Below are 22151 nucleotides of genomic sequence, written 5' to 3'. Positions count from 1 at the left end.
CATGTGAGTCGTAGAGTGTTCTATACTACAAGGTGAATGTAGCATGGCTGTCCAATTGACTAGTGACAGTGCAAGATGCAGGTCATTGTGTCATTTTAATTGGCGCAACAGGGTTCGCACTACTGAGCAGCCAGGCCAGAAGTCGACCAGACTAGCCTTCCTCCTCTTGCATTTTTGCCTGATAGGCTTGGAAATCAAAACATTGCAGTTGAGCAGTTAATTGAGCCTGTCTTTCCCCTGGCGTCCACAAGTGCTTGGCAGCTCTCTTGGGCTGTTCGAGATTTGGCTTCTAGAGCGCCAAGGGACAGCTCCAGGGAGGTCAGTTCTCTGTGCACATCAGCCCCTATCCCCACCATAGCATTAATACAGTGTCCCCGAAGGACTACTTTAAGCACCTCTCATTCTATGGGCTTAGAGGTCGCGGTTAGCCAATTCCCTGCCATGTATTGAGTCAGCATTTCCCTGGTAAAATCCCAAAACTTGTCATCCTCCAGCAGCACTGGCTGGAATCGCCATGTCGTGACGGCTGGGGGGTCGGGGTACTAGAGCCTGCCCAACACATTCCAGGTTAATACATGTTTGCTAGAGATGGGGCTTTAGAAGAGTGAGGGTTCTGACACAGCACAGTGTCGCCACTGTGTGTAATGTATGACTTGCAAACAGAAAAAAACTCAAGATTATTATCATTCTCAGCTCCCAACCCAGGGTTCACTCCAAGGCGACCAGTACCCAAACCATGAACAAACAAAGCCATACGCTGAGGACTCTATTTCCAGGACTGCATAAAAGGTTGGTTCCAGCTCACTACATAGGAAAATTGTGCAATGGTGGGAGCGGCAACCAGTGTCATGAACCACAACCCAACCTCTCAAAAAAGGGCGGGGATAGAGGTGCGAAGCAATCTAGCAGGCATGCTTCTCTAGGCCCCCGTGAACCATGTTTTAAACCCTGAGGGAAGTATGAAATGTGTGCCAACTACTATGAATGGATAAATGGTCCCTCTAGGGGGTCTGAAGCAGTAAAGGTCCTATAAGAATGCTTGTTGCAATTCTACAAAAATAATACTATTGAAACCAATAAATCTGCAGTTTGTGGGGTTACATTAGTCCGAACCAGTGAAGAGCGGCTACTGAACGAGGCAATGGAGCCAGTGTCTGACTGCGAGTATTCCGTAAGCTGCGGTGAAGAGCGCCGTTCTGTTGTTAGATGTGACACTGCCATCAAGGGGTGTTGTTCTTGGTCATATGCCTGTGCCGGTAAGCGAGTCTGGCCTGCATGTGGCCCAGCACCCTCTCTGTTTCATCATCTAGCCTTTTTTTTTTTTCCCCTACATGGTCGGTTGCTGTGATGAGGTGGTCGGGTAGAGGATTCATAACAGTGATGCGCCACCCTGTCCCAGGCATCAGTGGGCTCCGTAAAGAAGTAACTGGTCTGTTTAGCAATAACTTTCAATTTAGCTGGGAACAACAAGGAAGTAGGTAAGTCCACCTGTCTCAGAAGTTTTTTGACTCCCAAAAAGGAGGCCCTCCAGCGCTGCAGTCATAGCGTGTAAACTGATAAGAGAAGAATACGTGCATTATCATATTCAATAGGGTCTGCAGCATGGACTGCTCTCAGGATGGTTTCCTTGTCTCTGAAGTTTACAGGTGAATCACTACCGGCCTGGGGCGCGATCCCACGGATGGCTGATGCACTCGCTCCAACTGGTAAGGTGCAGATAGAGAAACCTGGGCTATCACTTGGGCAAACCTCAAAAAGAGACAGAATCCTGGCCTTCTGCCCCCTCAGGGAAGCCAACAACCTGGAGCTTGTTGCAGCGGGAGCATCTTTCCGCATCCTCAGCTCGATCTTTCAACTCCTGGACTCCTATGTGTGGACTTGAGTTTCTAAATCCTTGACTATGGGCTGCAACTCCTGCAGGGTACTCTCCGTCTGGGTGACTCTTCCTGCCAGCGTTTTATGGTCTTCATGCCCACCTCAATTGCTACCACGTCAACTTGGGTGCGCAAGTCTTGACTAGTGTCTGCAATGGCTGCTAGGATTTTATCCAATTTATCCGCCGGAGTGGGGAGTCTTCACTCTCCTGCATCCCCCACCCTGGGGATGCTCCCCCTGACAACCCAGGGATTGTGTCCTCTGCCCCACTCACCTCCCCATGTTCTGTCTTCACAAGAAGATTCACCCAATATATGTGCATGAGCTGAATTAAACTATAGGAGGAAAACAATAAGGGGATCCCCTCTCCCTTCGTGCCAGGCTCACCTCTTTTCACCAGAGCAACATTCACAGGAGATATAAGGGCGTTCACAGCAGATGTAGTCTCCACTTAATTGTAAAGTGTATCTGTAGTGTGCGGTTTGCATATTACTTGGTAAATTTCATGAGACAGTTTGTCACTGATCTTGGTACTCTATCAATAGCCGGTGAGTTTTGCAAGGCTTTACATGGCAGCACTTCTCGACATGGGGGGCCTGCCACACCGGTCAAGGTGACAGATGGGGAGAGGGGCATGTGCAGTCCTCAATCCTGGACAATCTGCGGCCTAGCCCCTTAGGTAAGTTGGTTGTAGCGCTCCGTTTCGGACAGGGATGGCCATCCGGACTGCAGTGCAACAGAAAAAGGGGAGCCTCGTAGGGCTGCAGAGCGGGCCTGTCATGAGCACGACTCAAGCTCGCCGATTGCCAGGTGAGGCCCTCGTCCGGCCCCCTCTCTCAGGCCTCTACGCTGCAGGGAACAGTGGCTGCCCGCCACAGTCCTCCGCAGGTCTCTGGGGCTGCAAAAAGCATCCATGGGGTCTCCAGGCAGCCCACTCCTAGGTGGCGGCATGTTACGGGCAGCCCGGCATCTGGAGACAGTCCAGTGGTGACAGATCGTGGGTCTGAGCCAGAGCTGCCTTATTTTGCGCCGGCCTTCTTGTCGTGGCTAGCCACACACCCAGACAATGTCCGTTTTGATGAGGATGATTTTGTCCCTCAATTTGACGATAATTGGCATGAAGAACTCCAACTTTCCAGAGGTACCCTTCCTCACTCGCCACCCCCTCCCACCTTGCCTATTAAAGGCTAAAGTCACACCTGACTCCTTTACAGATGGTCTGTTCAACAGACCAATTTTGGATAAAATACTGTTTTGTTTCACTTCCTTGAAGCTGGAGGCCAGGACAGTTGGGTCATGATCTTAGTGTTTTAACTTTTGTCCTGAATCTCTGCACAGATAACTCGAAGGCTCCTGGGATTGTTGGCCCCCTGCATCCTTCTGGCCAAACATACCAGATGGCACATATGGGTTCTGCAGTGGGACCTCAAGTCTGAGTGGGCAGAGCACCAGGAGAATCTGTTGGATTGTGTCCAAATTCCATAGGCGGCACCAGATGATCTGCAGTGGTGGCTATAGGATAGTGATTGGTCAGTGGCAGATCCCTGCCCTTACCCCGTCCAGAGCTGACTGTGGTCACAGATGCATCTCTATTGGGTTGGGTGGCATTCTGGGAGAGGTGTAGAACAGAGGCCTCTGGTCTCTAGCGAAGCCTTGACCACATCAATTTTTTTGGAGTTGAGGGCAGTTCACTTGTTATTGAAGGCCTTGTTACTTACCCTCAGGGAAGGCTGGTGCATGTTCTCACGGCAACACCAGTGCCATGTATTGCGAAAAGCAGGGTGGGGTGGGAGCTTGCCTTTACGCTTCTGGAAATGGCTGGACCACCAGGGAATTTCTCTGGTTGTGAACTACCTAGCAGGATCTCTAATTGCCAGTACAAAATCTGTCACTGACAATTAGCAGTTTGCGAATAGCAGTTCCCCCACAGGTGGCATACTGAGTCTTTCATCAGTGGAGAGAACCCTGGCTCGATCTTTTCACCATCAGTGAGAACGCCCAATGTAAGCACTTTTGCTTCTTGGAGTTTCTAAGGTGTTTTTTTTTTCTTTCTCTGAGACGCATTCCATCTAGAGTGGAGCTCTGGACTCCTGCATGCCTTCCTTGCCCGGAGATCTGAGGAAGATCAGAAACAACTGGGCGCCAGTTATACTAATGGCACCCGATTTGGCCAGGAGAGGAGCGTACCCAGAACGCCTTTGGCTGAGCATCTTTCCTCTGATCAAGCTGCCACATTCAGAGGATCTTTTGTTGCAACAGCAAGGTACTGCACCCAGGCCTGCACATTTTAGAGATTGAGCTGCAGCACTTGACCTCCTTCGACTTTCCTCCTCACCTCATTGATGTCATCTTGGCGGTGAGGTGTCCCTTCACAAAATAGGTAAAATGCCAGTCATTTGGAAAAATTTGTGGCTTGGTGCAGCACCTGACCAACTGCACCACTACAAGCCTATTTGTCTGAAGTGTTGTTGTCCGTATTATCCCTGGCCTAGAAAGACCTTTCTTTGGGCACTGTTTAAGACGGTTTATCAACTTTTCTGCAGTTACTGGATCAGTCGCCTTTATTAGGTCACCTGTTGTAATAAGATTTTTGAAAGGTTTGCAACATATGTCTCTGCCAGCACCTTTCCAGATACCACTGTGGGATTTGAACTTAGTTCACACTTTTTTGATGTGCACCCCTTTTTTGGGCCTCTGGACTATTATCCATTAAGGCTTTTGAGGCTGAAAAAGTTTTTTCTCATCTCCATAATATTGGCTAGGCCTGTGAGCAAAGAACAGGGGCTTTCAGTTAACCCAGTTTATACAACATTCTTTCTAGATAAGATGGTGTCTCTCATGATGGATTACTCTCTGCATAAAGATCTGCTATGTGCTGTATAAGATGCTGCCTCCAGAGAGCCTAAGGACCCATTCCACCAGAGCTAAATCTGGGTCCATCGATTAGGACATTTTGCCTGCTTGGTTTTGCAGGATTTGTTGGTCTGAGCCAATTCTAACACATGCACACTGACACCTGAACAAGTTACTTACCTTCAGTAACTCTCTTTATGGTGGATACTCTGACTGCATATTCCTCACTGACCCTTCCGGCTCCCCTTTCTATGGTCTGGTTCCTTTTGTTCCATCTGAGAAGGTCCCAAATGAAAGATCTGCACTCTGGCCATCCCAATCTGCTGATAGGCTCTGCATCTGATGGCATGGGCAGCCTAAGAAATCAAATGACATAGACTTGCTTCGTTTTTTTGTATTTAACACCTTAAGTGACCAAACTTATGCCTGACATTAGGTCCTGTGCTTACTGTGCCACTGGAACCAAGCCACACCCAACTAAAGAACCCAAATCAGGGCAAAACTGGTCTTGGTTTTCTTGTGTTCTTGTTCAGGGAGGGCCTGACCTGGCAGTTCGGGCTGGACTGTTCCTACTTGAGCTGGACCAAGGCTGATTTGTAAATGGGTGGGTACAAACTCAGGTAGCTTGGTTGGCCAATAGTTTGGAATGCTTCCCTGAGCGATTGCTAGTGGTTTAACTATTGCAAGCTTTCCTTTCTTTGCCTTTTGTGTTTGTGAGGTGCTTGACAGTGGTTCCACTCTCCACTTCTAGGCCACTGCAGGGTTTGACAATGCCCCTTACTTGCGCACAGGAGTAGTGCTTTAAAGGTTTTGGATCGAGTATGATGCCTGGGGAATAATTACAAGTTGAGGTTTCCTTAGATAGAGTATCCAACAGAAAGAGTTTTATCGAAGTTAACTCGTACTTCACAACTGGTCACATTCACAACGCGCTGAGATACATCACCATCTTCTGGCTCCCATGACCTCAGTGCGAATTGAGTGATCTTCCTATTCTGAAATCCAGTAGAAGATGATAAAATACTTTTTTTTTTTAAATATTCCTTTTCATTTATATGTCTGCTTTGCTGGTGGGTGATATCTGCTTTCCTGGTGATCTTCAAAGTGATAATGTGACACAGTGGACTTTAACATTGCATTTTCTCTTTTATTTAGGGTTCCCAAGGGTTCCCCCAAATGTTTAATTTTTTGGGTTTTCAGTCTTTATATTTGTGGTGATAACTACCAGTTTTTAATACATGGGAGACTGCAATCTATTTGTTAAAAGTCTTTCTCAAATTTCCTTCTTTCACGCTACTTGTGACATTTCTAGTCGCCTTTAATAAAGAAATGATGTAGCTGCTTAACTTTAATAAGAAATTATAGCTGAATTGTGAGATCACAGTAGCCAGGGATAAAGGTAGGTCTCAAAGGATAATTAAAGTTGCAGTTTATGGTTCAATTTTTTATTTTTTTTTGTTAGGTTTCATTATTGTAATGCAACATAACACAGAAATATTGCATACAACAACATCGCACGTATGATGCGGCATAGCAGAATGTTACCAGAACAAGCAAAGCAGTCCCCAGCCCCCCTTACCCTCGGCACCCTTCATACTCCGTTATAGGGCTCCTCAGGTGTATGTGAGACCACTGTGTTCTTCTCCAGCTTGCCTGCTTCCCCCCTTCACTGCTTATCATTGGGATCTGTCAAACGCAGCAGGTGTAGTTATTTAACACATGTCAATTCATAAAACTCAGCTAAAAGCCGCAGAATATATGGTTATGAGAGTTCCCGTTAGGAGTCCAGCTGATGGAGGATAGCAAGGCTCCATACCCAGTATCTACCAAAGCCGATGGACCCAAGCCGTGTGTGTTTGGAGCTTCTCAATGCCCCAGTGGGAGAGAATAGCCTGTCAGTGGGTTAGGGAGCCTTAGGAGAATGTATGTCAGGACCCATGGCCGCTGTGTGTCAGAGTATATATCAGTGTCAACTAGGAATGCCTCACAATATTATGCAAGTTTTTAACAGATCCAAAGAAGTTGAAGCAACGTCCCAAGTGCTCCACAGCTCCTCCAGCAATCTGTGCTACAAGTGGGGTTGCCTCTGTGGAGTCTAGCAGGTGTTAGATACTAGTAATTAGCTATTTTAACTGTGGTTTCTATGCTTGATGTGTTACACAAGGTATGTTGAGCTCTATAGTAAATCCCTTCCTATTCCTCATGTGTCAGTCCAACTGGAGTTCCCACCTTTTCTGCCTCGGGGTTTTCTTTTCTTTACCGGATTGCAAGAGAGCGTATAGTTCAGTGATAATATGCTGGTCACAGTCCTTGGACCTTAGCCACTTTTTAAAGGTTGTGACTGGCCGTTGCACCCCTTTCCGAATATCATGATGGGTAACCTAGTGATGAACTTGCAGGTAATGCAGCTGCTCAGACTCTGACATCTCGTAGTCAGTTTTAAGCTGTTAAAAGGGGGTGGGTCCTGCAGCATCAAACGTGGCCTACAGAGCGTCGGCCAATGGTCTGCCAGGCTGCAAAAGAGGTAAGGAGACCCAGGGTACACTCTGTGTTACAGAATGGGTGTCAGTTTGGACATAAATGAGGTCAAGGCTTTCTGAGAGGCTACCTAGTTCCACACTCCAAGAGTGGCTCTAGTGATAAGAGGGGAGTACAGGCCCCCATGCTCTCTGCTGCCTTTGTAAGAAGGGAATCTTCTGAAGATGTTCTCCTGCTAGCTCCCCCAGATCACCCTCCAGAGTCGTGCGGTAAGCCTGCTCATGGCACATACGTGACCTCTGTCCCCAATCCAAACATAGTGGTTATTTCTCCCTGTAGGGATTGAAAAATGCACCAGGGGGAAGGGCCTGGAACGTGAATAGAGCTCTAGGCAGTATCAGCATCTTCAGGTCCACCACTCTCCCCAACCATGAGATTTGGTAGTGTTTCCATTGAGCAAGATCCTTACTGGCTTGTCTAAGCAAGGCTTGGTAGTTAATAACCACAGTATCTCCCAGTGTGGGAGCTATCTGACTCTCGAGGTATGATACCGAACTGGACACCCACATAAATGGGCATTGAATAGCTAGCTTTGTCTGCATAGGAGGTGTAGCTGAGAATTTGAGAGCTTGCGATTTTTGAAAATTTATACAGATTTTTTGCAGCCTCCGGAGCGCTTCTAGAGGCCGACAGGGCCTTCAGCAGGTCCTCAAGAACTACAATCACATCATCGACATAAATCACACCCCCCCAAATCACACCCCCTGATGCACGGATCATCCTGTACCCTTTGTGCCATCGGCTCCATATACATAGCAAATTTTAGAGGAGACAGCGGACACACATGAGAGGATCCCCTACCAACACAGAAGGGGATATTGAAGATACTCCATTGACGTGCAGTGCTGCTCGCGGTGCCCAGAGTTGCTAAGAATCTAGGCACAAAACCTGTCCCCTATGCCAAAGTGAGCCAGTGTTGCCTCCATGTACGGCCATTTGTACCTGGTCAAATGCCTTTTCAGCATCAACAGCTAGAAGCATTATTTCTTTCCTCAAGCGCTTAGCTTTATCCACCAAGTGAAGAATTCACTTAGTGTTGTCTCCACGTTGGTGGTGAGGCACAACACCTGACTGATCAGGATTCACCAGACCCAGGCCTATAGGGCCCTAACCAGCCCACCAAAATACTGGTGAACAGCTTGGTGTCCATGTTTATCAGCGAAATGTGCCCATATGAACCACACTGCTGTTCGCCCTTCCCTGGGTTTGCGTAAAACAATAATAGAGGCCTTGTGAATGGAGGGCAGAAGAGTGCCCGCATCAGTGAGGGAGTTAAAAAGCCTAGTCAGTATAGGGGCGAGCGTCTTTCAGAATGTTTTATGAAAAAGGATAGGGAAGCCATTGGGACCTGGGGACTTTTAGCAGTTTGTGGTGTGTTTTGATGGCTTTTATCACTTCATCTACACGAATGGGCTGATCTGAAGATTCAGCCTGTTGGGGTGTCAGCCGGGGAATATGCGTGCCCTGGAGGTAATCCCACGAGGCACCTGGTTGCAAGTCTTCTGCCTTATAGTGCAACATACAATAATTTCTGAAGGTGGCCGCTAAAGCTGCATCCCCGGATATTTCTCTGCCCTCCGGATGAGGGAGGGCATCTACTCTTTCCACTTGCAGTGCCTCATTTAATTTGGTAGCCAGCAGCATGCTGTATTTATCCCTCTTACATAGGAGTGCAGAAGACCGAGCAGTGCATATTCTTCCCTGACCTAGTCGAAGCTGTTGAGCTGTGCCTAAGCAGTCTCCAATTTCCGCCAGGTCCAGGCGGCTTCAGTTATTTTATGGATGGTCTCCAATGCTTTCACCTTCCCCTCCAGGTCCCCATGTTTCTCCTTGCAAAGTTTGTCGGCAGCAGAGACCATGATGAGTTCTCCCCGAATAACCATCTTCAATGTCTATGGAAGTGTCAACCATATCATTAACCACAAGAAAATCTACAATTACTTGAATAATGCGGCAGACCCTGTCCGGCTGATGTAGCACACTTCCCTTCAGCCACTATGAGCGAAAAACCTGCTGCAGAGGGTTCACTCGAAGAGTGAGGATCATGGGGGCATGGTCGGATAAAGTCCTGAGTTCAATGTCTATCACTGCTATTTGGGTTTGAAAGTTACTTGTGCCCCAAAAGTAGCCAAGGCAAGTGTAGGTTTTATGAGCATGGGAGTAGAAGGTGAGTTTCTAGTACGCATTTGTAGTAAGTCGCCACAATTCGCTTAAGCCCATTTCTTGCAACCAACCCGCTCCATCACAGTAGAGCGCAGCAGCTTGGCCATAGCTCTGCCCTGATTTGTCCATGCCGTTACTCATCACTAGGTTAAGTTCTCCACCAAGCAACACTGCCATTACCTCTGCAATTGCCCATTTTAGAAATTGCTCCGGGTTGTCATTAGGGGCATAAATGGAAGCAAGTATAATGGTCAAATTTCCTATGTGTACATGATATGCTAAGAGTCGCCCCCGAAGGTCCACAAGTTTGCACCCCACTCTAACCCTGAGGAAACTGGAGAAAAGAAGGGCAACACCACCAGTCTTGGTAGTGTTAAACAAGAAGTACTTCAGTGAGAAGTGTCATTATTACAATCTGTGCCAGTCACCAGACACTACGGGTGTCTTGTAAATGTCGCCCCCCACTTATTCCAGATAGGACAGAGTGTTGCTCCTGCTTGACCAGGTTGTTAAGCCCATTCACGTTCAAGGTGATGATCTTCAAGTCATCATATGGGAAGGTGTAGTAGGGCTAAGGTTGGCCCACCAGGCCAGAGGTGATTGTTAGCAGTACTTCTTGTATGAGAGCTACAGGAGGCTAACACTGTGAACGCTGGTGGAGGTCACACTGTACACAGATTAAAACCGTGAATATAACCATGAACAAGGAGTCTTCCATAGCTGCCGGTGCTAGCTGTATAGGTCTCAAGGGTGGACTTGGCTGAGAGGTCCACAAAGGTTGCTTCCAGTATTATGAAGCAAGGTTGCCGGTCACCCTTACCTCAAGAGAGTCCAGTACCTGGGGGTGCTGAAAGTCCAGTACCTGGAGTAAGAGAGCCTTCACATAGGTCAGGATGTCTGCACCCTCTGCTCCAACCGGGGCCCCCAGATACAGATGTTGTTCCTACAAGAGTGTTTTTCAAGATCCTTGGGGTGGGCTTGTAGGGTAATCGGCTGGTGTCTCAATCTCAGAACTTCTGCTAGAGATGTAAAATTTCCTCATCTCAGGCAATCTAATTGTCCTCAAGGGTGCATACCCTGTCACCCACCTCTGTTAGGTCTCATATCATCTCCTTTAGGTCTCATCTCATCTCCTTAAGATCCCATACCAGCTCATTTCACTGCCTGAATGTCTTCGTGTAAAGAAGCAAAGCGAGCTTAAAATACCTTGTTAGAGAGTGGTGGGGTGGCTGGGGGGCGATCCTCTTCTCCTCCCATCTGGTGCTGAAACGGGCCTCTGCGGCTGTACCCCCTCTCTGCTGGAACAGCAGCTGACCTTGTGGGCATATCTTTGAGCGAGCAATCATTCTTTCCTGATGCCATGGCAGCCTCCCAGGTGAAATCTGTATTATGTAGCTCACAGGCGTCGTCGGGACTCTGCATAACAGTCCTCCTGATATGCAGAGGGCCTCAGATCACGGGGCTGGGGGAGGCATCTCCACCACTTTCGCCCACCATCCCGTGCCGCACCCCTCCAAGTTAATGGTGTAAGATGGGCCGCCACTCGAGGATGTTGCCACTCCCCTCAGTTATGGCTCTAGGGCACCAGGTCACCACGTGGACTCCTGCGCCATCTTGACACGGGCCAGGCCCGGCCCCATCTGCTGATTCACATTCCAGGGCCTCTACTGTGCAGCTACATGTGGCACACTGTCACGTTGTTCACCTCTGTTCCCTGGGGCCACTGCTTTCACCAGACAGGGTCCTGCTTCTACAGGTCATTCTGTTATGATTCTGGGCCCAGCCGCCAGCCAGGACCACTCAGCACTTTGCCGCAGCCGGCCTGCACCCCATCAATATGCAGCCACTGCCATTTTGCCTAGTGCGGCTGGAGGTTTCCGCATTTAAGGGACTCGCCCGTAAGTGGTCAGGCTGCAGACCACCCTCCCTCTGGTCTCAGTTGTGTCCCTGATAAGGCCTGGTCATTGTCACCCTCACTGTGGACCTGAGGCACAGCAGTAGTGGCTCCGTGCAGCAGGACAACACATCCTATCCGTCTGCCATCTTGGCCACGCCCCTAAAGCTGCAGTTTAATCAAGAACAATTTACTGCTTTTCCTTTTTCTGATATCTCTTTCCTATACCTGAAGTGGTTCAGTTGCTTACTCTTATGGATTTGCTCATTAATTGATACCAGTTGAATTGGGGACAGTTTATATGGACAATTAGTCTAAGAGTTTGCCATTTCCTTTATTAGTTAATTAACTGGACTTTTAGAGTTCATATTTACAGATTGGGAAGTGACAAGAGTTGCAGTGTCCAACTGTTAATCACTTTTATTTCATCAGTTTGAGTAAGCTATGGATTTCAATCAATTTTCTCACCTAGCAAAGACAGGTAGATTTTAACCTGAGTCACCTAAATGACAAGGGTAGTGGGACTAATGTAAATAGATGAGCCAGAGTCGAAGAATGATATGTATCATAGAATCCTTGCTTTCTGTTAATATCTGTTGAGGACATAAATGCTTTTGTTTTTGGCATCTCACTGTAGAGCAAGAAGGTCCAATGGTGCGTCACAAAAAGCAACATAAATGAGATAAGGCACTTCATTTTAAATAGATAGGCTAGTGTTGATATCCTGGCTAGCCCCTATGTAACAATGTTTTCATTATGAAGCAATAGCCTCTTTTATGTACTCCAGGGGGAATTTGCGGAGACTAGGGTGAAGTAGCACTACATCCAGTCGAAGGCTGACCTTTAAGCAGCCCAGGGCTTCTCACAATATGCCGTCATTCCCACCCAGCTTTGTGGTGGGAGAGAAAGTCTGTTCAGTAAATCATATTACATTTTTTACAGACTTCTTCTTTGCCTCAGTCAGGAGACTTTTCATAAGTCACCGGGCTGGCCACTTCAGTTGTGTGGCACGATAATGTTTCAAAATTGAGTGTAATGAGACCTCCTTTTTTTGCTTGGAGTTTTTAATTTAGCCAGGGCCATTCTGTGAGTATCTGCGTTCCAGATAAAGCCACCCAGTAGAACATAGTTCTCTGAAGAACGTATTGGGCAGTAATAATGGGAGACTCCCAAAATAATATAGGAGTCTGGCAGCATCCCTATTTTGGCCAAAGAGACTGTTTCTATTAAGAACACTACCTGACACCTCAGATCTCATGGTAGTTCTGAGGTTACCATCATGCAGGTCTGATCTGGTGTGGTAGACTTTGATGCCCAGGAAGTTATACTGCAGCAATGTGCGACATTTGCTGTGAGGCAAATTGTTCTAGTACTTTGAACATATTTTTAGATCAAGCACTAAAAAGACAGTGAGTGGCCAGCAATGGAGAGCTTTCTCAATGATGTGAAAGAGCCTCCTTAAATTTTGGGAGGTGCTGCAGCCTGGGTTGAATCTCCAGAAGTTGCCTCTTGAATATTGTATTCACAGTTTTGTAATCTTTGTTCAGAACGGATAAAGGCCTATAGGGTCGCCATATGTAGTGGGTCTCTGGCTTTGGCAGTGATACCACCAAAACCTCACTGTTAGTGAGTGGACAGACAGCTGGCTTCTAATGCCTCTGTTTACATTGTCATCAGCCTCAGTGCCACATGGGTTACATAGGTAATATAAATCTCAATTGCCAGCCCACCAGAACCTGAGGTCTTCCTGACTTGTGCCCTCTGATTACCTAGATTGTAATCTGGTCTTCTAACTCCTGTGCTCTACCAGGGGGAGCCAAGGAAGAGCTAATAGCTCCAAGATTATATCTATTTTTTTCCAAAAACTATTGGATTTTTCTTTAGGAGACAACACTTTACAACAATCATGGCATAGTGAATTTAACAAATGTTAACATTGCATTGCAATAATACGTCATCATGACTATTAAAAATGATCACATCATTAAAGCATACATTAACCTTGCCTTTGTATGAAACTGGTGGATTGAACTATAGGGCAATAAGGGGATATGAGGGGAAGTGACTTGTTTCATTCTGGACTACTTGGAACCGAATGATTCGGGATTCAAGAGCATTTAATATTCAGCTTACGCAGCTTACTGGTAGTCATAGAGCAGGCAGGATTTCTGTTTTTCAGAGACCCTTGATGGTGTTGGCGGTGGGGGCAGAATGGGTGCCAATAGGAAAGTTTAGTGAGGAAAAGGGAGATTGTTTATTCCAGCTTGCCAGCATGTAATGGCACCTTCACTTCCTCCAGGATGACATCCCAATCTTGACTAAGGGATGTTTGTGGAGACCTCTGGCTTCCTCTCTGTGTAGGGCCTTGCTCTCAGCCCCTGTGTGAATTATAAGGGCTGTACTCCAAGCTGATAATGATTGTGTGGTTCCTGCCTTCCAGTTACCAGTGATAACTAGTTTCACAAGTAGGAGGTCAACATTAGCAAAAGTGTGAATCTACTTTATCTTTTTTGGTGGGCTATAGATTCCTAAGGCACTGATACCAAATCAAGGGGGTTCGTTTTGGGAATGAGGGAGAATGTCAATTCTAGAAACTCAGTCCAGTAATGTCCTAAAGAGAGACAACCCGAGAGTGTGTGTTGGTGGTCTGCCTAATCCGCAGAACAGCGGGGAAAGGTTACGTTGGCATGTGGGGAAAAAACACAACAAATCTCTTCTGGCAATAAATAGGCTTGGTGCAAAATGAAGTACTGGGTGAGTTAAAATTTGGCATTGAGTGATACTATATAGGGGTAGGTAAGGCCTTGTGACCACCATGTTTTGTGGCAAGCCCTTTCTGAATCCATTTCCCACTTGTCCCGAAGTGAAAATACACCAAGAATGTCTCTATTGCTTCTGAGGATTGGCCTTCCCTGCCTTTGTATTGTTCGTGGTAGTATTCATGTACTGCCCCATTTATTTGTTATTTCCTGCATCCCAATCTCAACCAGATGCTGGTCGCAACATTCATGGGTGGCCGTAGCAAGTTCCTCTTGCAGTGTGTGTAACAGTTGGCATTTGTTGTTGCTTCTTTACAAGGCCCCGGCTTCCCACACCCCTCACTTTGTAGAATTTGATTAGGGTGTGTGCACTGGTCAACGTTTCTAGATATATCCAGAAGGCAGAAAAGGAGCATTATTCAAATACATCTGCCATGATCGGAGTTGAAGCTCTGTCCCTCCCTGGTGCACAAGTTATGGATATTGTTAAATCTTTTGTGTCACCGACTAGCCCTTGTCCTGTTGGATTTCCAAAGAGTTCTCCATGCGATTCTGATGGTCTCGCCACAAATGGTACCCTCAGATGTTCTTTTGGTCTACCGATGAAACATATTTTCTCAGTCCATTCTTTTATAAACAGCGTTTATTTAGTCAGTACTTGAAAAGGCTGGTCTGGACATATTGGATTAGCTCTGTCGCGTATGCTGGGATATTGGCAGTTCAACACAGCAATTTGTATGTAGCTGTCGTAGATTTAGTCAGAGTATGCATTTAGAATTTGATCTCTTGTGATTGCCTTGCTGACATGAAGGACAAAGGTGAGCTGCAGGTCGAATACCACTGCCTAAGTCTTGCACCTTTTTGGTTTGGGGCTATGTTGTACCTCGTGAACTAGGCTACCTAAACTGTGCTGCAGCGTTGCTGTCCAGGCCGCCCAGCACATGGAACCTTTCCACACCAATCATATGTCCGAGTCAGTCAGTCAATTTTCTGGATACGTTGGATGCTCCTCTGGTAACACCATTGTGAAACCATACCAACCTCTGAGAAAGCATATCATCAACACTTTGGATATGGCCACTTTCCATTAGACATAAACACTGGTTATCAAAGGTGTCTGCTTTCCTTCAAGGATAAAGCACATTTAATTTGTTACTTCCTCATGGGAAAAGGGACTGGAAGTTTGAACTCTAAACGACTTCCACTCTTGCCAAGCAGCATCTGCTTCCTTAGAAAGTCAGTGAGCACATGCTTTGCCCATATTGTGGCTGCTGTCCAGGAAAATGTCTGTTGAGGGACATCCAGTATAGCTACCTTTGTGCTCTCACCTGAGAAACGTACCAAATATGCCTCTGTTGGGTTGATGGAGGTGCCAGTCAATGGCCTATATTACCTTGCCTCAATGCAACCCTCCTAATTATTCATCAAGGCTCTTTTAGCTGTAAACGTACAGTGCTGCAAAAAATATTCACTTCTGTCCCTGTTCAAATAATCGGACACTCGGGGCTCCCAGAATGCTCTTGGGTCTCACTGATCAGCAGACAGCTGTGAATATGTTGCATCTTTTGGGGTTATCAGTGAGCCAACTAAAATGTTCCTATAAATAATTGGGGTCCAGCGTTGATCCATGAGGGCAGAGTCTATGCCCAGCTTTCATAAAACAAAGATGTGATAACTTTACATACAGTGAGTATATGCAAAAATCATGTACATAGTGGTTTTGGATCTCTCTTTCCTGAAGAAACAGTGGACACTTCAGTTCTTAGTCAATTCAAAGCTACAGTCTTGGACACCAGAAGAAGCTTAGAGTTCTTCTAGTCCTCAAAATGGCATTTTGCTTTCAGAGCAAGAAGTACTGCAGAGTCTAATGGTTCTTTTAAAGTAAATCTGCTCAAGGGTCCTCAGCGTTTGTAGTCATCGTAACAGACTTAACCTGCTCTACCTTTCAGGTGCGGCTCCTCCGCTATGGCAGAGAAGCATTTGCCCCCTCCCCGCCAGCAGCAACTGCAAAACTTTTACTGCAAAACAATAGAAAACTGTTTATTATTGGTTTGTAGTAAAAGGAACGGGCCACACGCTCTGACGGGGGATGGAGGGAGAGTGCTCAGCATTCCCCCTCAATGCCCATGTATGTTTGGCACTGTGTTGCCGGGCTGGGGAGAGCAGCCACAGGCTCCCAGTCTGCGTGCTCCTTTTGACCATAACATGCACCTCACTCATTCTTTAAACCTTGTCTTTGAGACTAAATCAATCTTCACTGTTGTGTAATCTTACCCTCTCAAGCTGCGTTATCCTCTACTCCACAAAGGTTGTTTTTTTATCTCCACTTACAACACTTTAATGGGTGACAGAGCTGATAAAGGGCATCATGAAGGTAAAGCTATAAATGTTTACCAGGAACAACATCTATCCAACCCACATATTAAATATATTTATTCGGTGATCAAGAAACCCTGTTGTTATACCTGATTTTCATGTAGTGCCTAAACTTCAATCTCAATGATCCCTCCTAAACAGTAATAGAAGTGAAATGCATTTCAGCAGGAGAGGTGTGCACTTTGCTCATTGACTCAATTCGATTCAACTTGATCATGGCATATGTTCATAGCACTCCTTTACTAACGTAGTTCACCCCCAAGCACAGGGAGTACTCTCATGGTGGTTATCTAATATCTACTGTCAAAAAGCAGCTGTGGTAGGGAACGCTTTGCCAAGGATTGTCTCCTAATATAGGTCTTGCATGGGGTCCATGTTTTTTCAAAGCTTTTTCATGTATGCTTTTTCATCTGATCTTTCCCTATCATGGTTAATTTTTCTGTAGCATAAAGTTCCAGGTATAGGTCCACAACAAATCCATATTTGAGGGATCAGGGGCTTCACGATTGTTAGTTTTAACTGCTGCTAATAATTGTGAAATTAGTTTACTCATTGAGGACGTTAGTGGAAGTACCTCTTCTTCATCTGCCACTCTTAGTAATATCATTAAGGGATCTAGTGGAAATTGGAGATTGGTTATTTCGTTAACGTATGACAGAAATTTCCAGAGATTGTGAATGCTCTCACATGTTAAGCACATATGAAGGTATAAACTTTGCTCACTTTATCCTCTCCAGCAGAGGTCCTTCTAAAGTTGCCCTTAACCTCAAGGGTGGCAAATACCACTGTAGCATGATTTTGTATGCCTTTTCCGTATGTTGGCTACCTATGGAAGATTTGGCCACCCTCTGTCAAACACCATTGATGTCGCAGGGACCTCGCTCTGGAGTGCAGAAGCCCAATTATATACATATGTGTGTAATAGAGTTGAGTAATTTCTAACACCCTGTACAATCAGGAATAAGTGCGTTTTGTGTTTCTTTTCAAAACAAAATCTTGTAGTTTGATAAAATACTACATCTTCTTTTTTACTTATGTGCCTCATCCGTTTCCCTGATCTTCCCCGTTCAGTTTCAGAAACCCCACCACCGCCACCACCTGCTGAAGAGTCTGTTTTTGATGGATCTCCCCCACCACCACCACCCCCTGAAGATTACGAAGAAGAGGAGGCAGCTGTAGTGGAGTATAGTGATCCCTATGCTGAAGAAGATCCACCCTGGGCACCACGGACATATTTGGAAAAGGGTATATGTGGAAAATATGTGTAATGTAAACTGCTATCTTTGCTGACTCTGCTAAACGGATTTACAATTTTTGGAAGCTCATGTTTGTCTTGCAGACTATGAACATGGGGTTTGCCGTTTGGCCTTCTTTTAGCCATTTCCTTCACAGGAAAATGTGAGTCTTTGAATACCAGAACATACAAGCATTGGCATAGCCAATAGGCCTCGCCTTTAGGACCCTATAAGTATTTAGCCATGCAGTACATTACATTGACAGATGGAACATACTACAGCTGATATTGTGCAACCACTGGTGACCTCTGCAGAGTACCTGTTTGCTCCTTAGGTGTTGAGTTACTCTCCCATAAATGTTTTGCAGCAGTACAAAGAAGTGCCAGTACTCTTCCTTTCAAAATAAAGAAATGTAGGTACTCAGTTCCAGACAGGACCTCCCTTTTAAAACACTTCCTGTTTCTGATCCACAAATTTCATCTTCGCAGTTCTAAATGTTAAGAGATGTGTGGAACAACACCCAATGGGCCCTCCTGGATCTGGTTTCAGCTGATAAAATGACATAAATCAAATTGCAACAAAATATTGGATACAGCTTTCCAGTTGAATTGCCAAAAGACATTGTGAGACTGGAAGCTTGGGTTCTGCTTTCTGTTTCGCCAAAGCATACGTTAGTTAAGGCATCTGCATGTTTTGGTTTCTCTTTGGCCCCTCCCTTGGGTGAGCAGCACAGCCACCTCTAAATCCTTCTTCCATTAGCGCTTGGGAAGGAACGGTGTCCGAGGACTGTGAATGTGACACAGCAACAAATAGTGAAGCGACAGATGAGAAAGGGAGACTGGAAAGAGAGACAGCTGAAGATGGAGAGGTACAGAGGGGAGGGGACAGAGATACATTGAGAGAGGTGCAAATAGAGAGAGGGGAAGATGGGTACAGAGAGACATAAAAGAAGGGTACAGAGAGATTGGGACGTCCATAGAGCGAGAAAGCGATTGTCCGAGAGAGAGTGTGTTCATGATGAGTGAGAGGAAGACATAGAGCGGGAGATACCATGGAAATAAAGAGAGATACTGTTAGAAATGTGGTTACTGGTTAGCTATGGTAGGCACCTCAGCCAGGCAGAAACCACCACTCTAGTCAGGGCAAGTAAGTTACACACAAAAGATAACCTGTTCTCACCCCCTGGGAGCTTGGCACAGAGCAGGCAGGCTTATCCCTAGACGTTAGGTGTAAAGCATTTTTATATATATATATATATATATATATATATATATATATATATATATATATGTGTGTGTGTATGTATGTATGTGTATATATATGTATATATATATATGTATATATATACATATATATATATATATATACACACACACACTTCACAACAGATTAAATAAAAATAGAACATATGTTGTATCATAAGACCCCAATGACACAAGTCCTGAATGCTTGCCCAATTATGCAAATTCTGAGAATATACTCATCCTGAGACATCCATTATACCTTAGTGACATACCACATATTTAGAGCATGAAATGAAACCTATTGGGGCGTACTCATATAAAGCATGAGTCCATCATAGAGCATGGTAACTGTGCAGCTAGTGCAAGGACGGTCATATTACATGATAATCCAGCAGTGTACATATCCACAAACAACACAGGATTACGTTACCTTGGTTAATTTAGAAACACAGGAGTCCTCAATTCACCATCAACATATCACTAAAGGCAAACCCCCTGGGCAGGGAGCCTGAATGAGACTAGGGTCTGTTCTCCACATACCATTGGTAGTCTGCCAGGACACCTTTGCTTCTACTAGATCAGGTATGATAGACTCCCTTAGATCCTACACCCATAGATACCTTTGGAATGATTTGTTCAAAGTCGAAGCACATACTTGCCTATTAAAGCATTTACAGTAATTTCTAAACCCAACACTGTCTGATATAGCAAGCTCTCCTGCGGCAACCAGGGCCTCTGTTGTGAGCCACAGAGCATGCCACCCACTCCCGAAGTATGGCCCTAGAGCGTAGTGAGGGCAACCCCCACTCGCCTAACAAGGGCTTTGCGGTGCCTCGGTGCACCCCCTGAAGCTGGTTACATCCAGGAAGGGAGATTGCATGGCACGGGAGCACCAGTGCCTCTTAGAATGATTATGGAAGGAGTCTTCCCAGAGGCAAACCTTGCCTTTATAGTGGCACTCCCTTGTCCCCTCGAAGAATGTCTAGGCGAGTAAACGGGAGGACCCTCCTACGGCCCTCCATGTATGCAGGCTCAGTAGGAGAGGCTACCCAGAGTGCCCGGTGCAGCCACTGGTGAGAGGCAACCCAGACAGGAGTCAGTCTTGCTGATGGGCTCCCCTCTCTGGAGGTATAGCAGGGAAGTGGAGCCCAGGGACTGAATGGTGTTCTCGCCCTCCCAGATGGGGGCGACCAAGATACCCCCGGTATATCCACAGCAGGATGACCATCCCGGGGAGGCTTCCTGATGGCCTTGAGTGAGAAGGTGAGGGAAACAAAGATGGCTTTGGCTTCCCTCACCCGAGCAAGGTTCCTTTGGTCCCCTGTGGCAATCCTGATGAACACAGGCTCTCTCTATCCTGCTGTGGTGGTGGTGGTGGGGGGTGAACACACACACCCTCAGCATGCACTAAGAATGCACAACAAAATAACATTATAAAACTCAAAGCTGTTCCCACACGCTGTGTCACAGGAGACTTATCACCCTCAGTGCCCCGCAAGGGTCCCTCTGGTGTGGGGGCTCTGAGAGAGCAGGGGTCGTATAGTCAGTCCCTGGAGAACACTAGGTGGGGGCTAAGCAGGCAGAACAGCACATCAGGGCAGTAATGGTGGTTCCTCCTGTCAGCCTCACAGGACCTGGGGACCTACAGGAGTCAGGGAACCACCAGCAACAGTGCAGCATGCAGATAAGCAATCCAGTTGAGTCCTTTTGACCATCCAGCAGAAACTAGGCAGCAGGGCAACAAAAGAAGAGCAGTCCAGATGGGTTGTTTATGCAGTCCAGCAGTCCTTCCAGCAGGAGTTTGGTCCCAGTTCCAAAAGTGCTCTCCCAATCTGGGGGCTACTGTCCCTTTAATTATACTCCAAGTGCCCAGCTTCTGGAAGTTGGAAGAAGGTTCCAGCCAGATCTGACCAGTTCCAGGAATGCCCCTTCTCTTCTGCTCAGACTCCAGACATCAGTAGGGGGTAAACAAGCTCTTTGTATGAGTGCAGGGCACAGCCTATTCAGGTGTAAAGTGTGCCCTGCCTCCCTCTCTCCCAGCCCAGGAAGACCATCAGTATGCAGATGTAACCCTGTCACAACTAACCCTCCCTCATGGATGGTTGTCTGAGGAGTATGCACAAAGCCCAGCCGTCACTTTACCCTAGACATGTATTGAAGCCATGCTGCAAAGTACCAGAGTTAAAAGCACAGAGAAATGCCCACTTTCTAAAAGTATAGCAACACAAAAGGATGATGGACGGAGTGTTGAAACTTTTCAAACACTCAACCCCAAGTCACAGATCTGAGTTTAATCCATTGTTCTTTTGCTCACCATGCCACCCCGCTTTGGTCTCAGCCATATGCAAATCAGTCTTGACCCTGTTCCCCATGGAAACAGTCCAGCCCAAACTGCCAGGCCAGGTCCTTCCCGGACCGGAAACAAGCATCCTGGGACCAGTTACAGGGTATCACCCTTCATCAGCCAGGCGAGCTTGAATCCAGTGGCACAGTTCGGGCTGGACTGTCCCCATGGGGATCAGGGTCAAGACTGATTTGTGTATGGCTGGGTCCAAACTGGGGTGGCATGGTGAGCAAAAGAATTGATGGATTAAACCCAGATCTGTGAGTGGGGGTGAATGTTTGATTGGTTCTGCTTTCCGTTTGTTTGCTTTTGTTGCCTTAAGTGCGCCGGGTATGGCCAGACGTGGGTCCCCGGCTCACTGTGCCACTGGATTCAAGCTAGCCTAAAAACCTTAGACAAAGATTTTGATCGCTGAGACCAACACAGAGGCAAGGAGACAGACAAATGCATTACCGGCGGGGCACACCAGTGGAAGTCAGCAGGACAGAAGAATGAAGCAAGGTAGGGGGAACCCAAATGATGTCTGCAATCTCTGTCTCCCGAGGGATCACAGAGACGAGGACTGCGAAGCTTGCGCAGTATTTATTCCAAAGACGCTCAAAGCACGCCGAAAGCAGAGGGAGGAATACCACGCCGCGATGCAGAGCCAAAGACAACAGGAGTCGGTGAAAGAATTTGGACTTGCCAGAGACGAGGAAGATCAAGCGGAAGGTGCAGAGACCACCCACGGAGGGTTGGGCGTCAAATTCCTTGAAGAAACCGCAGAGGAAAGACTCCCGAAAAAGATGTGAAGAGATGTTGAAAAGAAACACACACAAAAAAAAGACCTCAAGGGGGGGCAATACCTCAAGGTGCCCCGACGTCAAAGAA

The 22151-nt window shown here is 46.6% G+C and overlaps 1 protein-coding gene across 21 annotated transcripts in view; it reads left to right on the top strand.

Annotated features, from left to right (window-relative positions):
- The window catches only part of ABI2 (abl interactor 2), a 630778-nt gene that overhangs the window by 581556 nt on the left and 27071 nt on the right, over positions 1 to 22151 (top strand). For all 21 annotated transcript variants that reach the window (XM_069226020.1, XM_069226013.1, XM_069226006.1 and 18 more), the window contains one exon: positions 17530 to 17703. In XM_069226020.1, the coding sequence (XP_069082121.1) occupies positions 17530 to 17703 (174 nt within the window). The remainder of the gene's footprint in view (positions 1 to 17529; positions 17704 to 22151) is intronic.

This window comes from Pleurodeles waltl, chromosome 3_1 (genome assembly GCF_031143425.1).
Source record: "Pleurodeles waltl isolate 20211129_DDA chromosome 3_1, aPleWal1.hap1.20221129, whole genome shotgun sequence".
NCBI lineage: Eukaryota > Metazoa > Chordata > Amphibia > Caudata > Salamandridae > Pleurodeles > Pleurodeles waltl.
The sequence above is the reverse complement of the archived record's forward strand: the minus strand, read 5'-3'. Positions and strand labels throughout refer to the sequence as shown.